Source organism: Arachis ipaensis, chromosome B3 (genome assembly GCF_059453495.1).
Source record: "Arachis ipaensis isolate K30076 ecotype BB chromosome B3, ASM5945349v1, whole genome shotgun sequence".
In the NCBI taxonomy this organism is placed as follows: domain Eukaryota; kingdom Viridiplantae; phylum Streptophyta; class Magnoliopsida; order Fabales; family Fabaceae; genus Arachis; species Arachis ipaensis.
This window is the reverse complement of record NC_142438.1, coordinates 36,147,982-36,166,527: the sequence shown is the minus strand read 5'-3', so window position 1 is coordinate 36,166,527 and position 18,546 is coordinate 36,147,982. Positions and strand designations below refer to the sequence as shown.

Below are 18,546 nucleotides of genomic sequence, written 5' to 3'. Positions count from 1 at the left end.
ATGGTCAAACTGAAGTAGTAAATAGAACATTAGGGACCTTATTACGTGCTGTTGTTGGTAAGAATTTGAAAACTTGGGAAGATTGTTTACCTTTTATTGAGTTTGCTTATAATAGAACTACTCATTCTTCTACTGGGTTTTCTCCTTTTGAACTTGTTTATGGTTTTAATCCTTTAACTGTTTTGGACTTATTACCTTTGCCTTTGAGTGATATTGTTAGCTTGGATGCAGAAGGTAAAGCTGAAAAGGTTAAAGCAATGCACTTGAAAGCACGTGAATCGCTTGAACAGAAAAATAAGTTGATAGCCCAACGGGTGAATAAAGGTCGCAGACAACTTATCTTTGAACCTGGTGACTGGGTATGGGTTCATTTGAGAAAAGAGAGATTTCCTACTCAAAGAAAATCCAAGTTAGACCCTAGGGGTGATGGTCCATTTCAAGTGCTCGAAAGGGTCAATAACAATGCTTACAAGATTGACCTTCCAGGTGAGTATAATGTATCCGCTACTTTTAATGTCTCTGACCTATCTCCTTTTGCTTGTGACGCAGATTCGAGGACGAATCTTTTTCAGGAGGGAGGGAATGATACGAGCCCTATGGAACAAACTGAGAACTATCATATGCCAATTGGTCCAATTACAAGAGCAACAACTAAGAGAATAAAAGAAGGTTTTGCAAACATGGCTAAATCATGTGTTCAGGAAATGCATCAAGAATTGGGCAAGACAATGATTAACGATTATCAAAAGCCACACGTCTTACTATTTTACAAGATGCATTGAAGACTCTCATTAGTCAAGATGAATTAAAAGAGACATCACTTTCTTAGAATTTATTCTATATTTATTTTATTTTTGTTATTTGTTTGTTTTAGGCCCAATTATGATTTGGCCCATATTTTATTCTAGTGAACTTATGAGTTAGGGATTTAAATTTAAGAGGTATAAAAACCCTCTAAACCCTGGTAGCCATTTTTTTTTTTTCAATTTTTGATGAATGAAATTTTCTTTGAGTTTCTTTGAGAAACTTGGGTGTGAACAGGTGAGGTAGAGTGATTCCCTTAACTGTTGCATCAGGAAATCAAATTGAGGTAGAGGAGTCCCTTTCTTTGATCTTCCATCTTATCCTGGGTTACGTTCCGTATCACTTTATTAAATAAAAACATTTAAAAATAAACCCAAAAACGTACACTTGTGTTAATGTATGCAACTTTATTATTTTCTTTGTTTTCATTAAACAACTTTTTTATCCCCGACTGTATCATTCATCTGTGACACAAAATTGACTTTAAAATGTATAAGGATGTGATTTTTTCAATTTAAATAAAAAATGTTATGAATTAATCATACAGTAATCAATATATATTATTGCTATACAGTGAAAATATAGCAAATATTGTTCAAGTGACATTATTTTAAAATTTTAATAGGATAAATTTACTAAATATAAATAACTTTGTCAATTCAATTTAAATTTATATAGTTACTGTGCTGAAATAAAATATCATGTGAATTATGTTAATTTTATTTTTTGTTATATAATTATTTTTTAAATTCTTCAAATAATTCTAAAAATAAGAGTCTAACCAAGACAAAACGTATGCAATCCAATGTGATACCCATAAACTCAAACAAGGTTTCTCTAGCATTTTATTTTATGGATTCAGTAATTTTCAATTTTAAATATAAATTTACCTGAAATCGGTTTTAACTTTTATGATTAGGTTTCAAGTATTACATTATCATGCCCTATTAAATATTTAAATGTCAATCATTAGATCTATTAAAAGAATACATGTGCTTTAAATTTACTGGAACACTGACGTTCTAATTTTTAACTGGAACATTTTAAATGTGTCTTTTTTTTTTTTTCCTAAATGATAGCCTTCTGAGATATCCTCCGGGGACTGCAAACGATTTGTGATATTAGTGCCTACTGCAGAATAAGTTGGAGGGAGGGGGGGGGGGGGATTGAAGATATGTTTCAGGCTGGCTTCATTATAAAGAGTTATAACAACATAATCTACAAACGTTGTCGCTATAGTCATTATTGCACGATCTACAAAAAACGGATTTGAATATGTTACATTCTGTGATGCAAACTACTTCAACCAAGAATTCCAATTCTTCGACAGAGGTTTGGAGCTAATAATCTCACATCACTATGACACTATGCTTGCCAACCTAAATACTTTACTCCAACTCCTTAAGGAAATCAACATTATCTACAAAAACCTGCAAATATGGAAGAAGGGAACACTAGTTAGATATAAATGATAGTACATCTCTAAACCAGAATGAGGATACATGTATGCTCACACTCAGAGTTGAAGTCAGTTATGTTTAGTTAGGTATTTTGTGTTTTTTCAATATTGTTCCAAGAGATTGAGACAGTTATGACCTTTTGCTAAATGCCAAATCAATGGGATAGTAATTGAGCCTTAATAATGAAGCGGTCTATGGAACTCAAGTGTTGTTAACTTGTCATCCTCATTTCTATAAACATAGTTTATATTCAGCACTACTTAAAAAAGGGCCTGCTGCATGAAGGACCGTGAAACATGTATGAAAAGGATTCATGAGCTTTTATCTAATAGATTTTTAAGAGGTGGTATTTCATTTTATTTTTTTTAAGTTTTAAATTTTAGACCAAGAATAAAGCACTTCTTCCTATTATCAGTTATCCCCATTCTTATAAAGAAGGTGAACTTGAGAACACGCAAAATTCGGTTGATCATTGTCGACATTTCAACCCTATCACGCTCTTGCATTGAGTGAGCTAGATATAAATCATTTATGAACTTTTAGCTCCCAGTTTAAGCTTTGAAAACAGTTTATTTTTCATACATACCGTCTTCCAACCATCAGGATCCAAGCATGCTGTAATTTTTGTGTTGATACCAGGCAGTGGTCCAGGTTCCCGAGTAATCTTTCCTCCAGCTAACTTAACAGCTTCTGCGGTTTTGTACACATCATCTGTGCCTATTGCTATCTGTAAATGGCGAAATAAAGAATATTAAATAAAAGAAACTACCTTCAGAATAAAGGTGTAAATACAGAAATACATGGTAATCAGTAATAAGCATTTCACTTAAAAAAATAAGAGAAGAAAAACTCAAAACTCTAGCCATTCAGTTATTAGTTATTACAGAAACCACAGTCTTCTGATATCAGTTATCACAACTGCAAAGACGCAATGAAAACCTTTTGATTCCATAAAAACGAAGAATAAGGGAACAAAGTAACTTCTGCCTACCTGAGCATAAGCATTTCCTTTATCATATTCTTTGACTCCATAATTGTAAGTCAATTCCAGAACAGTACTTTTATCTTCTGGACCATAACCCATCATTGCTATGGTATACTGCCAAGTACAAAGTCACCAATGAATCACAGGTGAAGCGAGTGTAAGCAGAGGACAAAATCACAAAATTAATTAATGAGAAGTAGAACAATTTTTGGGCCATGAAAGAGAAGAAAATGGAACTTAAAGTAGGAAAATTCTCTATACACTATTCTGTTAGTTGGTTGTCCAACCTATGCGTCAAGAATTCCAATACTTATTAACTCAGGCAAGCCACCCAATTTATCTTCAGAAGCATAGTAGATAAGTATGGTGCAAGTTTCATGTAAAAGCATCCAACAAGATCTTAAATGTCCAGATGAATACATTGTCGTTTTTCCAATTTACTAGCTTCAAATCTAAGTTAAGCATATCACATTGATTACAGCACCTCAGAAGATTTCAGATACAACATACATGATAAAGTAAAATTTGGTAAAATAGTGACAGATAACAGTCTTCCATTCAAAACAAGTATCATGCAAAAATACATATTTTGGTAAACGTACAAGTTACAAACAATAGGCAAGAAACCAAAAACAGCATATTTTGTGAGAATCAAGTTTAAAACAGCAGTTATTCAATAGCAACTAGGCATCCACACTACATGCCACACTGAATGTTACCTTTGCAGTACAGCCCCATCAAAAGGATTATCAAATGTTAAGAGGATTGAGTAGAATGAATTTTACTTCTTATCCCTAAGCTTAATTCGTCCATACAGATTAATCGATACAACTATACGAATGAAATTTCATATGATCCTAATTTACCTTCAAATCATCTTAAATGTGAGAATTAGGCATATTATTTCTAAATATGTCACAGTAGAAAGAAAATAATAAATAGCAAAAAGATGTTGCCATACCTTGTATTCTGGATTATCTCGAGTGCGAAGGAGCTCCATACCAAAAGCCTAAATAGCAAGCAACCCCAAAGATGTCTGAAAGATGGGCACAAGATACCAAAATAGTATAGACATATAATAGCATCGATTGTTACCTTCTCATAAAATTCTATGGAACGCTTAAGATCACCGACTCGAAGCATCACTTGGCACAAGGGCTCGGGAGTGGGGCCTCTTTCCAAAAGTTCAAATTTGTAGCCATCAGGATCTTCAATGAATGCAATGACCGTGCTGCCTCCCTTGACAGGACCAGGCTCTCTAGTTATCTTGCCACCCTTCGCTCTTATTAGTTCCACTGTTTTTGCAACCTAATAAAGAACAAGAGGCAGCAGAATCACCCGCAGTGAACACAGTTTAAATTGGGTACAAATGTTGAAGAAACTTACATCATCAACAGCAATGCCGAAATGTCCAAATCCAGCTCCAATGTCATACTTGTCAATTCCATAATCTGAAACGTAGTCAAACGTAAATAAGAACTTTCTAGAATTCCAGTTCAATAACATGAAAGGACATGATGATTCAGTAGAGCCTTACTGTAAGTGAGTTCAATAACAAAGTGCGAATCTTCGGGGCCATATCCAAGAAAGGCATTAGTATATCTCTCCTCAGGTATGTCACGCTTCCTGAGGAGCTTCATTCCCAGGCACTCTGTATAAAACCTGAAACCAGCAAATAAGAGCCGAATTATATCAGAGAAAAATCAAACAAGTTTTAAATGAATCAATCAATGATGAATACAAAAATAGCATACTTGATAGTCCTGTCCAAATCGCCAACACGGTAGACAACATGAAGCATCCTTCGCTTATCTTGCTTGACCCATTCGAGTGTGTTCTCGGGGGAAGCAGCGGTGCTTGCTTGGGAAGCCATCACTCTCATGAAATTCCCATCTCGCCTCACCATCCTCGTTGCTCTCAATCTATTGGATTCACCTAATGCTCCTGCACAACAACAATAACAATTCGAGTTCATCAAACCGCACATACAAATCGCGTTGTCCAGGGAAGAGAAGAACAACTTACTGGTAGTGATAGAGGGAAGGCGGAGGAAGGGGCGGGAGAGAGAACGAGAAGCAACGGTTGAAAAGCGAAACGAAGAGAGAGTGGGACGAATCGAACAAGCCATGGTTCGATCGCTTCTCTTCTGTGTTGAGCTCTGTTATGCTACTGCCGACTGCCAACCCAGCTATTTGACACAATGAATGAGTGAGACACGCTCGTTGATAAGAGAGATGTGACTCTCTCTCACGTTTATTCGCTTAATGGAGTGGACGATGGATGAGGGCTGAGCATCGGGAAAAGAATATAATAAAGGCATAAACGCAAGCAACGGACACAAACGATTCATGTAACAGGGAGTGACCAAATTATCCTAACATTACATTAACTCATTAAGCCATACACACTAGAATATATTATAGGAAAAATTATTATATTATCCGTGTATTTTAAGAGTATTTGCATTTTTATACAAAGTTGAGTACTGTTATTTCATAATAAACCAATGAAAAATTAACAATTCAAATGTCATTTTTTATTAATTCATAAACATAATTTATAAACATCTAGATTCTAGCAGTAGTAAAAGCGCGAGGATGAAGAAACCAACTTGTTAATATAATTTTATATTATTTGTATTTTTCATCTATATTTTTTAAAATAACACTTTTAACTTTTAAGTGAAGAAGTCATTTTTATAAATTCAATTCAAGTAAATTTGTTTAATAATTTATTGATTTGACAAAAATCACCTGTATGTGAATCATGTACTTTAATTTTACAATTTTTTTTAAGAAATGTTAGACGAACAAGCATATTTTTAATTAAGTCCAACAATTAAATTACATCATTTTTTTTCTTTTATTTGATCTCTTTTTTTTTTCTTCTTTTATGTATTTTCAACAATACTACTCAATACAAAATTTTTGATGTGCAATATAAAAAATCTGTTTTCAACAATACTACTCAATACAAAACTTTTGATGTACAATATAAAAAATCTAATACTACACAATATATAAATTTTTGAAATACTATATATTTAAAATAATAAATAACTCACTCAACTAATAAAACACATTACAACAAAAAAAATTATGTGCTATGTGTTAAAATTTTGTTTTATATCAATAAATTTGTTTACTATGTAAAATTTTTTATATTTTTTAACAAAAATTTATGTATTATGTTGATAAGAAAAAGGACAATATACTGAAATAAAATAAATATAAAAAACCTTTACGTGATTCCAACAATTGAAAAAGACTTATGTGCATGTGCATTTTTATTATTATGTAATCTAAAGCGCTATGCTCCAAGAATGTTTCAGCGACCAGAAAAGAGATTTTCACTGGAGTCTCCTCCATCAGATTCGTTCAGAACTTGGGCAAGTATTTAGGGGTGAACCTTAATCACTCTCGGGTGACACGCGCAACTTTCAACGATGTTTTGGACAAGATTCGGGGAAGGCTAGCCAGCTGGAAAGGAAGATTGCTTAATAAGGCAGGCAGACTCTGTTTGCTCAACTCGGTAGTGACTGCGATTCCTACTTATCGCATGCAAGTATCTCTCTTCCCTAAAGGGGTAACTAATAAGATAGAATCCATGATGCGAAACTTTCTATGGAAGGGTCAAGCTGATGGTAGAGGCCTGAATCTAGTTAACTGGAAAGTGTTGGTCACTAATACAATTCAAATCGTATTAAAATCTAAACAAGTTTATAAAAATATACTAAAGTTTGTTTATGGACTCAGCAAACTTGCTTATATTTTAATACGATTTGAATTGTATTAGTATATTTTTATAAATTTTAATCGACTTAATTTTATTTAAATAATTAGATTTTTAAATTATAAAATTTGTATTAGTTTTTAATTTAAATTTTAAATAGATATAATTTAAATTAATGATTTATAAAATTGTATATATTCGTATTATTTTGTACTCATATAATTAATTATATTTATTCGATTTTTAAAAAATATTTGTGGTTAATTTTTTTTATTTAAATACATTCATATTATTTTCAAATTAAAATAATATACTTATTTAAAATAATATGAGTACGTTGATTTAAATTTAACAAAATTTTAAAAAAATAAGAATATATTTATTTAAAATATTAAAATTTTAAATTTTAAATAAACTTACTAATATTAATTTTAAATTTTATTTAAAATAATACAAATATGTTTATTTAAATTAAAAAATTAAAATAATAAGAGTATATTTATTGAGCAGCCTCTTGAGCAGCTTCCTTGATAATGATCTCTTGAGCAGCTTCAATCTCGCTCATATATATATATATATATATATATAATTTCTCTCCTCATAAACCATGGTGGCAGCCTACAAGGGTTTATAATATTAAAAAAAATACTTCATAAATCGTGGCTAGCTAGAGAGTTTTTTTGCTCATATTATTTTGTACATAAACCGTGATGAGCTCCCACGATCTACTTTCAAACATTCTCCTAACTGGCACAGTTTACATGTAATTTGAAAACCGTGGTTAGCTCCCACGGATTACATAATAATAAAATGTAAGCATTTTTCAATTGTTGGAATCACGTAATGTTTCTCGTATTTATTTAATTTTAGTATATTGCCCTAAGAAAAAACACAAAAAAAAGTGTGTGCATATATTGTGTGATTAGTTTTTGTTGGACTTAAACTAACGTAATTGTACTAGATTACTATTGCTTTGTTGTGATAAGTATGAGATAGATGTCCATTTAACATGGATTGCTCAACTTTTTCATAGTGAATTGCTATGTTACCAAAAAAAATTACATTTAATAAGAGTGAAAAAAGAAGACACGGTGTATGTATAAATAGGAGTTTGCTTAGTCACCAAAAAAAAATAGAAATTTGCTTTAAAGCAATACAACTACAATAACATATAAAATTTTCTCTTTTTTTATATCTCTCCGTGGGTTTTAAGTTGCAATACATATATAATACTAGTAAATATATGAATTAATTTTATTATTATAGTGAGATAATTATATTGGTGAATATCAATACCGGAGTCTTTTATTTACACTTCTTTATTTTATATTTATTATATATTTTTTATTTATTTATTTTACAACACGTTATTAGCACAAGATTCTGATCAAATTTTAGGAAGACTCAAGTAATAAATTTTCATTATGTTGAAGATCTCTCATCTTGAATTTAATGCTCTTGATATATCTGGACACAACTACTTATTATGGATATTAGATGCTGAAATTCATCTTGATTCAATAGATTTTGGAGATACCATTAAAACTGAAAATAATGCATTCTAAAATGAGAAAGTCAAAGTCATGATCTTCCTTCGTCATCATCTTGACGAAAGATTGAAAAATTAATATCTCACACTAAAAGATTCTGCAGATTTATGGAAAAACCTTGAAAAAATGTATAATCATCAAAAGACAGTGATATTTTTTCTATCCTGATATGAGTGGACGCAATTATGTCTACAGGATTTTTTAAATTCATAAATGAATACAATTCAGCAATGTTCCAAAATACCCCACGAATAAAATTATGTGGGAAAAAGATAAATGATAATGACATGTTAGAGAAAACTTTTTTCAACATTTCAAGCCTCAAATGTGTCCTGCAGTATCGAGAAAAAGAATTTAAAAAATATTTTGAGCTAATTTCTTGCCTTCTTGTTGCTAAACGCAACAATGAGTTGCTTTTAAAAAATTATGAAGCGCGCCCAGTTGGTGCCGCCCCATTTCCTGAAGTAAATGTGGCAAATCATAACCCCAGAAGAGGTAAATGGTGAGGTTTTAGTAACAAGAAAAAATATGGAAGGAAGAAAAATTATGTTCACAAGAAAGGATCTCACCAAAAGTGGGATAAAGAAAGAAACAATGGGTAAAATAAATTAATAGAGGATAAATATTTCCGTTGTGGTGGAAAGGGCCATTGGTCACGTACCTGTCATACCCCAAAGCACCTAGTTGATCTTTATCAAGCATCATTGAAAAAGGACGACAAATGAAAGGAGACGAATTTTGTTTTAAAGGATGTTGCTGAAAATTATGCCACTCAATATGAAGTATCTGATTTCTTTGAGAATCTTGAAGGAAATATTGGTCATTTGATTAATGATGGAATAGTTTAATATGTGGGTATGTTAAGTACTCATGTAAATAAATAATGTAAGAAACTTCTTATTAAGTTTTATTTTGAATTTCAAGTATGACGTATATAAATAATATTTAATAAAATATTTATATTTATGAATTTCAAAATTATTAAATGTGTCAAGTTCTAAAAAAAATAAATTTTTTAGTATATAATACTATGTATAGTACTTTTTAAAAAAATAATCAAGAAAATAATTTTACTGTGCATATACTTTTACTCATTTTATTATTATCTATTTTTTAAGAAAATAGTAAGGATATATAATAATAATGTTTGCCTTTTGGATAGTGCAAGTTCGCACACCATTCTCAAAAGTAATATATATTTTACTCATCTTGTGCTAAAAGAAGAATATGTTAATATTATTGGCTCAAGCAATGTAATAGGAGACTCAGAAAGAGTTATAAATTTATTTTTCGGAGAAACAAAATTCATAATAAATAATGCACTATTGTCTATCATTCTATCAAATCTCTAAGGAACTTGTTGAGTTTTAAAGATATTTGCTAGAATGGATATCATATTGAAACAATGAATGAGAAAAATCATGAGTACTTATATATCACAACTCATTATTCAAATAAAAATGTTATATTAGAAAAGTTACCTTCACTTCCATTTGAGTTATATTATACTAAAATTAGTGCAATCGAATCACATGCTATTGTAAACCAGAAGTTTACTAGCCCAAATGAATTCATAACTTGGCACGATCGATTGGGTCATCCTGAAACAACCATGATGCAGAGAATTATTGAAAACTCCCATCGAGAACTATAAGATTCTTAAATCTATGAAATTTTGTTGTGCTACGTGTTCTCAAGGAAAACTAATTTTAAAGTCATCATTAGTGAAGATTAGATTTGAGTCCCCTGAATTCCTTGAAAGGATTCAAGGCGATATATGTAGACCTATTCATCCACCATGTGGATCTTTTAGATATTTTATGGTCCTAATAGACGCATCTTCGAGATGGTCACATGTGTGCTTATTGTTTTCTCGCAACCTGGCGTTTGCGAGATTATTTGCTCAAATTATTCAATTAAAAGCACAGTTTCCAGAAATCCAATCAAAGCAATTCGTCTTGATAACGTTGGTGAATTCACTTTTCAAGCCTTTGATTCTTATTGTATGGCTAACGGAATAAGCGTTGAATATCCAGTAGCTCATGTTCACACACAAAATGAGTTAGCTCATGTTCTGGAGGAAAACTAATTTTAAAGCCATCATCAGTGAAGATTAGATTTAAGTCCCCTGAATTCCTTGAAAGGATTCAAGGCGATATATGTAGACCTATTCATCCACCATGTGGATCTTTTAGATATTTTATGGTCCTAATAGACGCATCTTCGAGATGGTCACATGTGTGCTTATTGTCTTCTCGCAACCTGGTGTTTGCGAGATTATTTGCTCAAATTATTAAATTAAAAGCACAGTTTCTAGAAATCCAATCAAAGCAATTCGTCTTGATAACGTTGGTGAATTCACCTTCCAAGCCTTTGATTCTTATTGTATGGCTAATGAAATAAGCGTTGAATATCCAGTAGCTCATTTTTCACACACAAAATGGGTTAGCAGAATCATTTATTAAACGCCTCTAATTAATTGCTAGACCCTTACTTATGAGAACAAATATCCCAATCTCAGATTAGGGGCATACTATTTTACATACCGCAGCACTTATTCGTTTGAGGCCAACAAGTTACCATCAGTTCTCTCCTATGCAATTAGCTTTTAGCCAGTAGCCAAATATTTTCCATTTAAGAACATTTAGGTGTGCGATATATATTTCCATTGCACCACCTTCTCGTACCAAAATGGAACTCCAAAGAAAATTGGGAATATATGTTGGATATGCTTCTTCCTCTATAGTGAGGTATCTTGAGACACAAACAGGAGATGTGTTTAAAGCTCGATTTACAGATTGTCATTTTGATGAATCAAAATTTCTAAAATTAGGTGGAGAGAATAAGCTTCTTGAAAATGAACTTAATTGGAATGCATCATCCTTGACGCATTTAGATCCTCGATCAAGGTAATATGAACTAGAAGTTCAAAATATCATACATTTACAAAGAATAGCAAATGAATTGCCTGATGCATTTTCTGATACAAAGAGGATAACCAAATCTTATATACCAGTTGAAAATGCCCTAATTTAAAAGTGGTCACTGAAACAAATTCACGCAAGAAGCGTGGTAGACCTGTCGGTTCCAAAGACAAAAATCCTCGAAAAAGAAAAGAGGTAAATGCTTTTTCCGTTGAAAAAGATAAAAACATAATACCTGCAGTTGTCCAAAATTCGCATATAGTTTTGACGTCAGAAGACGTTCTATAACAACCCTAGTTTTTTATTAAAAAAAATAATGAGTTATTAGTTTGTTTATGATAATTGTTGATAATTTTATTTAAAAAAATTATTTCTCTAAATGTAATTAAAATAAATGTTTTTATACTTTGAATAATTGAAGAAATGATAAAAATTATATAACTTAATTAAGGTAATTTGTGTTTTAGATTTAAACTTGTATTTTATAAAAGATGATTAATTAGATTATTTTAGATTTTAAATTGAAAATACTTATTTGAATTTATTAGTATGCTAATAAATTAAATTTTATATGTTCTCAAAATAATTTCTAGTATCATGATTAAATTCTAAATTATTATTTTTAATCTAAAGATTTTGTGAAATTTTATACTATTAGTATGTATTTTTCTAACTCTAGAATTAGCTACACACTCACTAATTATACTCTCAGCCTCGCTAAGAATATGCGTTCTTTTCTTCCTCACCAACATCATGACTCACTCCCCGTGACACTCATCTTTCACTCCCTCAGCCACATTCCTTCACTCTTCACCACTCATTCTTCATCGAATAGTTACCACACATACATTGCTACTAATCCTTCCCTCATTCATCCACGTTTCTTTGTTCTCTACCCCTTATTCTCACCCAACGTATACCACACACAAAGGAAAATGGAGAGTCTGAGCCAAGGGAGATAGAAGGGAGAAAAGGGATCGAGAGAGGAGAAGAGAACGCGAGAGAGAGAAGGAAGGTCCATCAGGTGGCCACGATCGCCGCACGCCGCTGCCGAAGTTCCCCTCACCACCGTCAATGCCGGTTAGGGCAGAGAAGAAGAGGAAGAATGCTGAAGAACAGAGACTGAGGGGTAGGTTTGTATTTGAGTCTTGCCTGAATAATTATTATGTATTAATAGTAGTTATGTGAGTATATGTTTATCTGATATAGTTGAGCTTGAGGTATATACCAAAATAAAAAGAATTTTATTTTTCTGAAAAACTATCGACAAGTTAACGTGTAGAGGCTCAATATTAAATAGCTGATAAAAGGATAACGCCTTATCTTTAGTGCGATCATGACGTGCTAAAAGTTAGGGTGTTACATTATGGTATCAGAGTAGTTCGTTCCTGTTAGAGCCCTGGGGATGTATTGACTATGCTTCACTGCATACTCTGAGTGTCTGTCAGACAATAGAACTTGTCCTAATGACAAGAATTTAAGTTTTAGATGCATGACTGTCTATTGATTAATTCTGTTAGTCGACCGTTGCATTCCTCATGGTATTAAGTCTGACCAACTTAATTCTGATGACTTATGTATATGGGAACACTAATGGGTTATTATGGACGAAATAGAAGTAATAGGTAATGCAAATTACGGGGTTTGGGAACGTTAGAAGTTAAGTTCTAAGGGTTAGCTCCTTTTCGATCAACATATAATCCTTATTCTTGCTAATCTGAATCTCTTCCTTGATTGCTTGCAATGAAATTCTTTGTTTCGAACTTCCTTCTTGGGATGTGTTTCTGATCATATCTTATCATTCATACATATCCTTACTTGAGTATGTTTCTAGTTATTGCTTGAATCTTTTGGAATATTCATCCCTATCATTGTCTACCTATCATTGTTTTGTGCATCCTTGTTAGAGTATAATTCTAAGCACCTTTCTAAATCTCCGCAGTACACTACACTATTTCTGTCATCTTCATATGATATAATTTCTTTCACATTTGAAAAACTGAACGTGCCAAACCTTTCTATTTCTTTTCTTTGATATTTTTGAAAGTGGAGTTGAAATGAATCTCTTCCATCTTATATCAATTTTTGAGGGCGAAAATTTTTGTAAGATGGGTAGGATATAACAACCCTAGTTTTTTATAAAAAAATAAATAAATAATGAGTTATTAGTTTGTTTATGATAATTGTTGATAATTTTATTTAAAGAAAAATTATTTCTCTAAATGTAATTAAAATAATTTTTTTTGAAGAAATGATGAAAATTATATAACTTAATTAAGGTAATTTGTGTTTTGGATTTAAACTTGTATTTTATAAAAGATGATTAATTAGATTATTTTAGATTTTAAATTGAAAATACTTATTTGAATTTATTAGTATGCTAATAATTAAATTTTATATGTTCTCAAAATAATTTCTAGTATCATGATTAAATTCCAAATTATTTTTTTAATCTAAAGATTTTTGTGAAAATTTTATACTATTAGTATGTATTTTTCTAACTCTAGAATTAGCTACACACTCACTAATTATACTCTCAGCCTCGCTAAGCACACACGTTCTTTTTTTCCTGACCAACACCATGACTCACTCCCAGTGACACTCATCTTTCACTCCTTCAACCACGTTCCTTCACTCTTCACCACTCATTCTTCATCGAATAGTTACCACACATACATTGCTACTAATCCTTCCCTCATTTATCCACATTTCTTTGTTCTCTATCCCTTATTCTCACCCAACGTATACCACACACAAAGGAAAATGGAGAGTCTGAGCCATGGGAGACAAAAGGGAGAAGAGGGATCGAGAGAGGATAAGAGAATGCGAGAGAGAAGGAAGGTGCGCCAGGTGGCCACGATCGCCGCACGCCGCTGCCGAAGCTCCCCTCACCACCATCAACGCCAATTAGGGCAGAGAAGAAGAGGAAGAACGCTAAAGAACAGAGACTGAGGGGAACGAGGGTAGCATCGCTGCTGTCGCTATCTCTCAATTTGCCCCTTTCACTCCCATTTTCTTCTACAATTATGTCAAGTGTTGACACTGGTGCTACGCTAAGACTGTAAAGACCACTGCTAGTTCTGTTTGAGGATGCTGTTGCTGTTGTCAAGGATGGTCAATGATGAGTGATACAGTTGTTGCGTTATTGGTGTAGTTAGCCAGCAGTCACCGCCGCTGTTCGTCTCCGATTCCTTTCTAATTTGATTAACCAAGGTAGGAGGTTCGTTTTGAAATTAAGAGTTTTTAAATTAGGAATGCCAAAAAGCTTATTGAATAATTACAAATGATTTATAAATGATATGCATGACCAATTAATGAAAATTGATGAAGTTGGAAACTGTTAGTAAATATGAGTATATTTGAGTATGCTGAAACTGAGTTTTGGTAGGGTTGATGGTGCTGTAAGGAATTGGGTGATTAAATGAGTTATATGTGTATTTGTAAATTGAGATTCTTTTATTGATAATGATATGATCATAGTTGCTGCTGGTTGTATTGTGATGAATGATGGTTCGTTATGGACTGATGAATTATTATGTGCTTGAATGATGATGATTGATGATTTATTATGTGTATGATTGATATTGAGCTCTGACGAACGGTTTCTTGCTAGTAAAGAAATTCACAAATAAATTCTCGTTGCTAGTATAGTTTCTAAACCAACAGAGAATCCTTTCGTACAAAAACTTATTTGTCACTTAAGCAAACCCAATAAAATTGATAATCGAAGTATTTAAACCTCGGGTCGTCTCTCAAGGAATTGCAGGGAAGTATGATTTATTATTGGTTATGGAAAAAGGTATATTTTTGGGTTTTTAAAATAGGGAACAGGAAAATAAATTGGCAATAAAGTAAATTATCATGAAAACCATTGCAAGGTATAAGAACTGGAAATTCCATCCTAGTTATCCTTATCAGGTGTGATGAGAATTGTTTATTGCTCCCACTTAGTTAACCCTTACTAAATAAAGGAAAGTCAAGTGGACTAATTAATTTGATTCCTCAAGTCCTAGTCAACTCCTATGGAAAGACTAGCTTTAGAGGGATCCAAATCAATCAGCAAATTCCAATTTTTAATCAACAGCTGAGTTTGATAACTCAAGTGTCACCAATTACTCAACCAAAGCAAAGGGGGAAAAATCTAAATTATTTATATTATAAATAGAAGGAAGCAATCATAACTCTGAAATACCTCAAATTGCATTTAAATAAAGAAAATCAATTCTAACATGGAATTCATAAATCAAATTGGGAAAATAAACAAACTAAAGTAATAGAATAAATAAAAGTAGAAGAGAACATAAATTAAAGGAACATTGAACCTGGAATGAAGAAGCAATCCTAAAATTAAGAGAAATCCTAAATCCTAAAACCTAAGAGAGAGGAGAGAGCCTCTCTCTTTAGAAACTACATCTAAAACCTAAAATTGTGAATATGAAAGTTGTCTTCTATGAATTGATTGATTCTCCCACTTTATAGCCTCTAATATGTATTTTCTGGGTCGAAAATTGGGTCAAAAACAGCCTAGAAATCACCCTCAACGATTTTTGATACGTCCAGCACGCGGCAAAGTCACGCGTGAGCATGGATTGGATTTTTGCCAGGTCACGCGTGCGCGTGATTCACGCGTGAGCATCACTTATCTTCGGGCCAGCTATGGCAAATTATATATCATTGCGAAGCCCCGGATGTTAGCTTTCCAACGCAATTGGAACCGTCTTATTTGGACCTCTGTAGCTCAAGTTATGGTCGATTTAGTACGAAGAGGTCAGGTTGGACAGCTTAGCAATTCCTTCAGTTTCTTGTATTCCTTCCACTTTTGCATGCTTCCTTTCCATCCTCTAAGCCATTCCTACCCTATAAACTCTAAAATCACTTAACACACATATCAAGGCATCAAATGGTAATAAGAGGGGATTAAACATAGCTAAATTAAGGCCAAAGAAGCATGTTTTCAATCAAAGCACCGAATTAGGAAGTGTTCATACCCTGGGTCGAGCTATCTGACCTGGGATGTTTAGCAACAAGGCGACCGACCTCTTCAGGTCAGACTATTCGACCTCTTCTCAAAAGAGCTCGGCCAAATTGCCATGAAAGCCCAATAAAGGGCCCAAATAGAGGAATACGACCCCAATCCAAAGGCGGCCTAAAGCCTATAGAGATAAGGGCAGTTCCCTTGAAGATAAGATGACCCCACCTAAAGATAAGATAAGATAAAAATAACTAACTTATCTTATCAGGTCACTCTACACCATTATAAATATATTAGAGCACTCAGGTATAACTCATACTTTGATTCTACAAAAAACCTATTTAATACCCTTGTTAACTTAAGCATCGGAGTCCCTTGCAGGTACCCCCCACCCTCCGGTGGTGAAGGATCAGTAGCACAACCTATTCAACAAGTCGGACACAACAGCTCCGGCCGCCATTCACCAGCCGGACACGTCACCACCAACCAGCATAGAAGATCTCGTCCGAGATCGACCTACAGTTTTAGGTAACCCCCGGAACAGGAAGGAAAATGTAAAACATGCAATTTACATGAACAAGTGTAAGAATAGTGGATAAAATCCACTCAATTAAGCACAAGATGTACCACGGAATAGTGGTGCATCAAGCTCCTATAGAAAGAAATTCTGTTTATGATAGTGCAAAAAAGTACATGTTCAATTAAGTATATGTGCACTTGTGAAAAGGGTGAATGGAAGAGTCTGAACTCCTGGGACTATGCTAAACACTTTGGCAACTTTGATTAGTCAAAAGAAAGTCGGAATTGTAGTTTTAGAGGAATTTTAGGCTTGAATATATAGTTTGGTATGAAAGGTTGTTAAATTACTTAATGCATAATTTTCTGCATAATTGGCAGCAACTCAAAATAAAAATTGGGAGCAATCTAGACATGATTTTTGAACCAATCTATTTTTCTATCAAATTTCAAGAAGTTAAGATTTCTCCATAAAAATTTCAGGAAATTTGGCCAAGTGATTTGTAGGGGTGGCAATATGTACCCTACCCGCGAGTACCCAATCTGACCTCACTCGGTCGGGTAGGGTTGCCAACCCGATCCACAGCGGGTAGGGTTTTCATGCGGGTCGGGTAGGGTGCGGGTTGAGCTTCAACCCTACCCGACCAACCCGCACCCTATATATGTATATGTTATATATTTATATAAAAATATGTTTCAAGTAGATATTGAACTAAAGATTCTCACTAAATGAAAAAAATCCTTAGTTACTAAAAGAAGATTATTAATTGATAATTTAATACTTTTTTTTACATAAAAGTCAGTTCTATTTTAAATTATTATCAAGTTATATAATAATATTGTATTTTTTGTAACCCGCGGGTAGGGTCGGATACCTCCAGGTTAAGAACGGGTAGGGTTAGGGTTGAGATATTCTCAACCCACGGGTAGGGTTAGGGTTGACTCCAAACCCTACCTTACCCTACCCATTGCCACCCCTAGTGGTTTGGAAGATATGAATTTTTGAAGTTTAGTGGTTGCTGTAGAGTTTTTTGGTTTTTTGGTTCTGCAGTACCAACTTTCAGCCGCTATAACTTTTGATTTATTTGGAATTTTGAGTTGCTTCTAAAAGGATTTTAAAAGATCTATCAGTCTATTTTAAGTGAGTACAAATTCTATATCCATTTCTATTTTGTAGAGTTAGTTATGTCTCTTGGAAGTTGGGCTGTTCACAAGGAATTCAGAACCAATTACTAAAAATAGGGCAGCACTTCCAATTGATATTTATTTATCCAAACGAGGTGCTATGAATATGAAATTTAATTGTTCTAACATTTAGAGGTATTGAGTGTATCCTCACCAAAATTTAGAAGTAATAGATTAGAATTGAATTTATTACAAATTTATCAAAAACAGGGCTGCTTGCTATATTTTTTTCTGAATTCTCTTTAGTGCAGCAGCAAATTTTATTAAATTGGATATCAAATTCAATTCTAATCTAAACGTGGTAAAACTTGGCTTAGAACCAAAGGATATGTCCAAATTTGGCATAATTTATGAACTTGGTTAAGCAAAGGTGTGTAAGTTATCCCTAGGACACGTTTAAAGTTAAATAGTGATGTGG

General features: G+C 32.9%; 1 protein-coding gene across 1 annotated transcript; it reads right to left on the bottom strand.

The window, feature by feature from the left end:
- Positions 1-1,968: 1,968 nt before the first annotated feature.
- LOC107630265 (putative lactoylglutathione lyase, chloroplastic) lies at positions 1,969-5,641 on the bottom strand. The gene is made up of 9 exons (XM_016333362.3): positions 5,275-5,641; positions 5,004-5,193; positions 4,787-4,911; positions 4,636-4,700; positions 4,345-4,557; positions 4,211-4,258; positions 3,256-3,363; positions 2,851-2,991; positions 1,969-2,234 (listed from the first exon to the last, which is right to left on the bottom strand). The coding sequence occupies exons 1-9, from the start codon at positions 5,375-5,377 to the stop codon at positions 2,193-2,195; spliced, it is 1,035 nt and encodes a 344-aa protein (XP_016188848.1). The 5' UTR covers positions 5,378-5,641; the 3' UTR covers positions 1,969-2,192.
- Between the last annotated feature and the right edge of the window lie 12,905 nt (positions 5,642-18,546).

Bases quoted from the DNA above. Each gene is read 5' to 3' on its own strand.
- LOC107630265 (XM_016333362.3), bottom strand. From the start codon at position 5,377: ATGGCTTGTTCGATTCGTCCCACTCTCTCTTCGTTTCGCTTTTCAACC. The intron at 4,701-4,786 runs GTAAGGCTCTAC...ACTACGTTTCAG, and splicing joins TGTTATTGAACTCACTTACA to ATTATGGAATTGACAAGTAT. The intron at 2,235-2,850 runs GTATGTATGAAA...CCATATTTGCAG, and splicing joins ATCCTGATGGTTGGAAGACG to GTTTTTGTAGATAATGTTGA.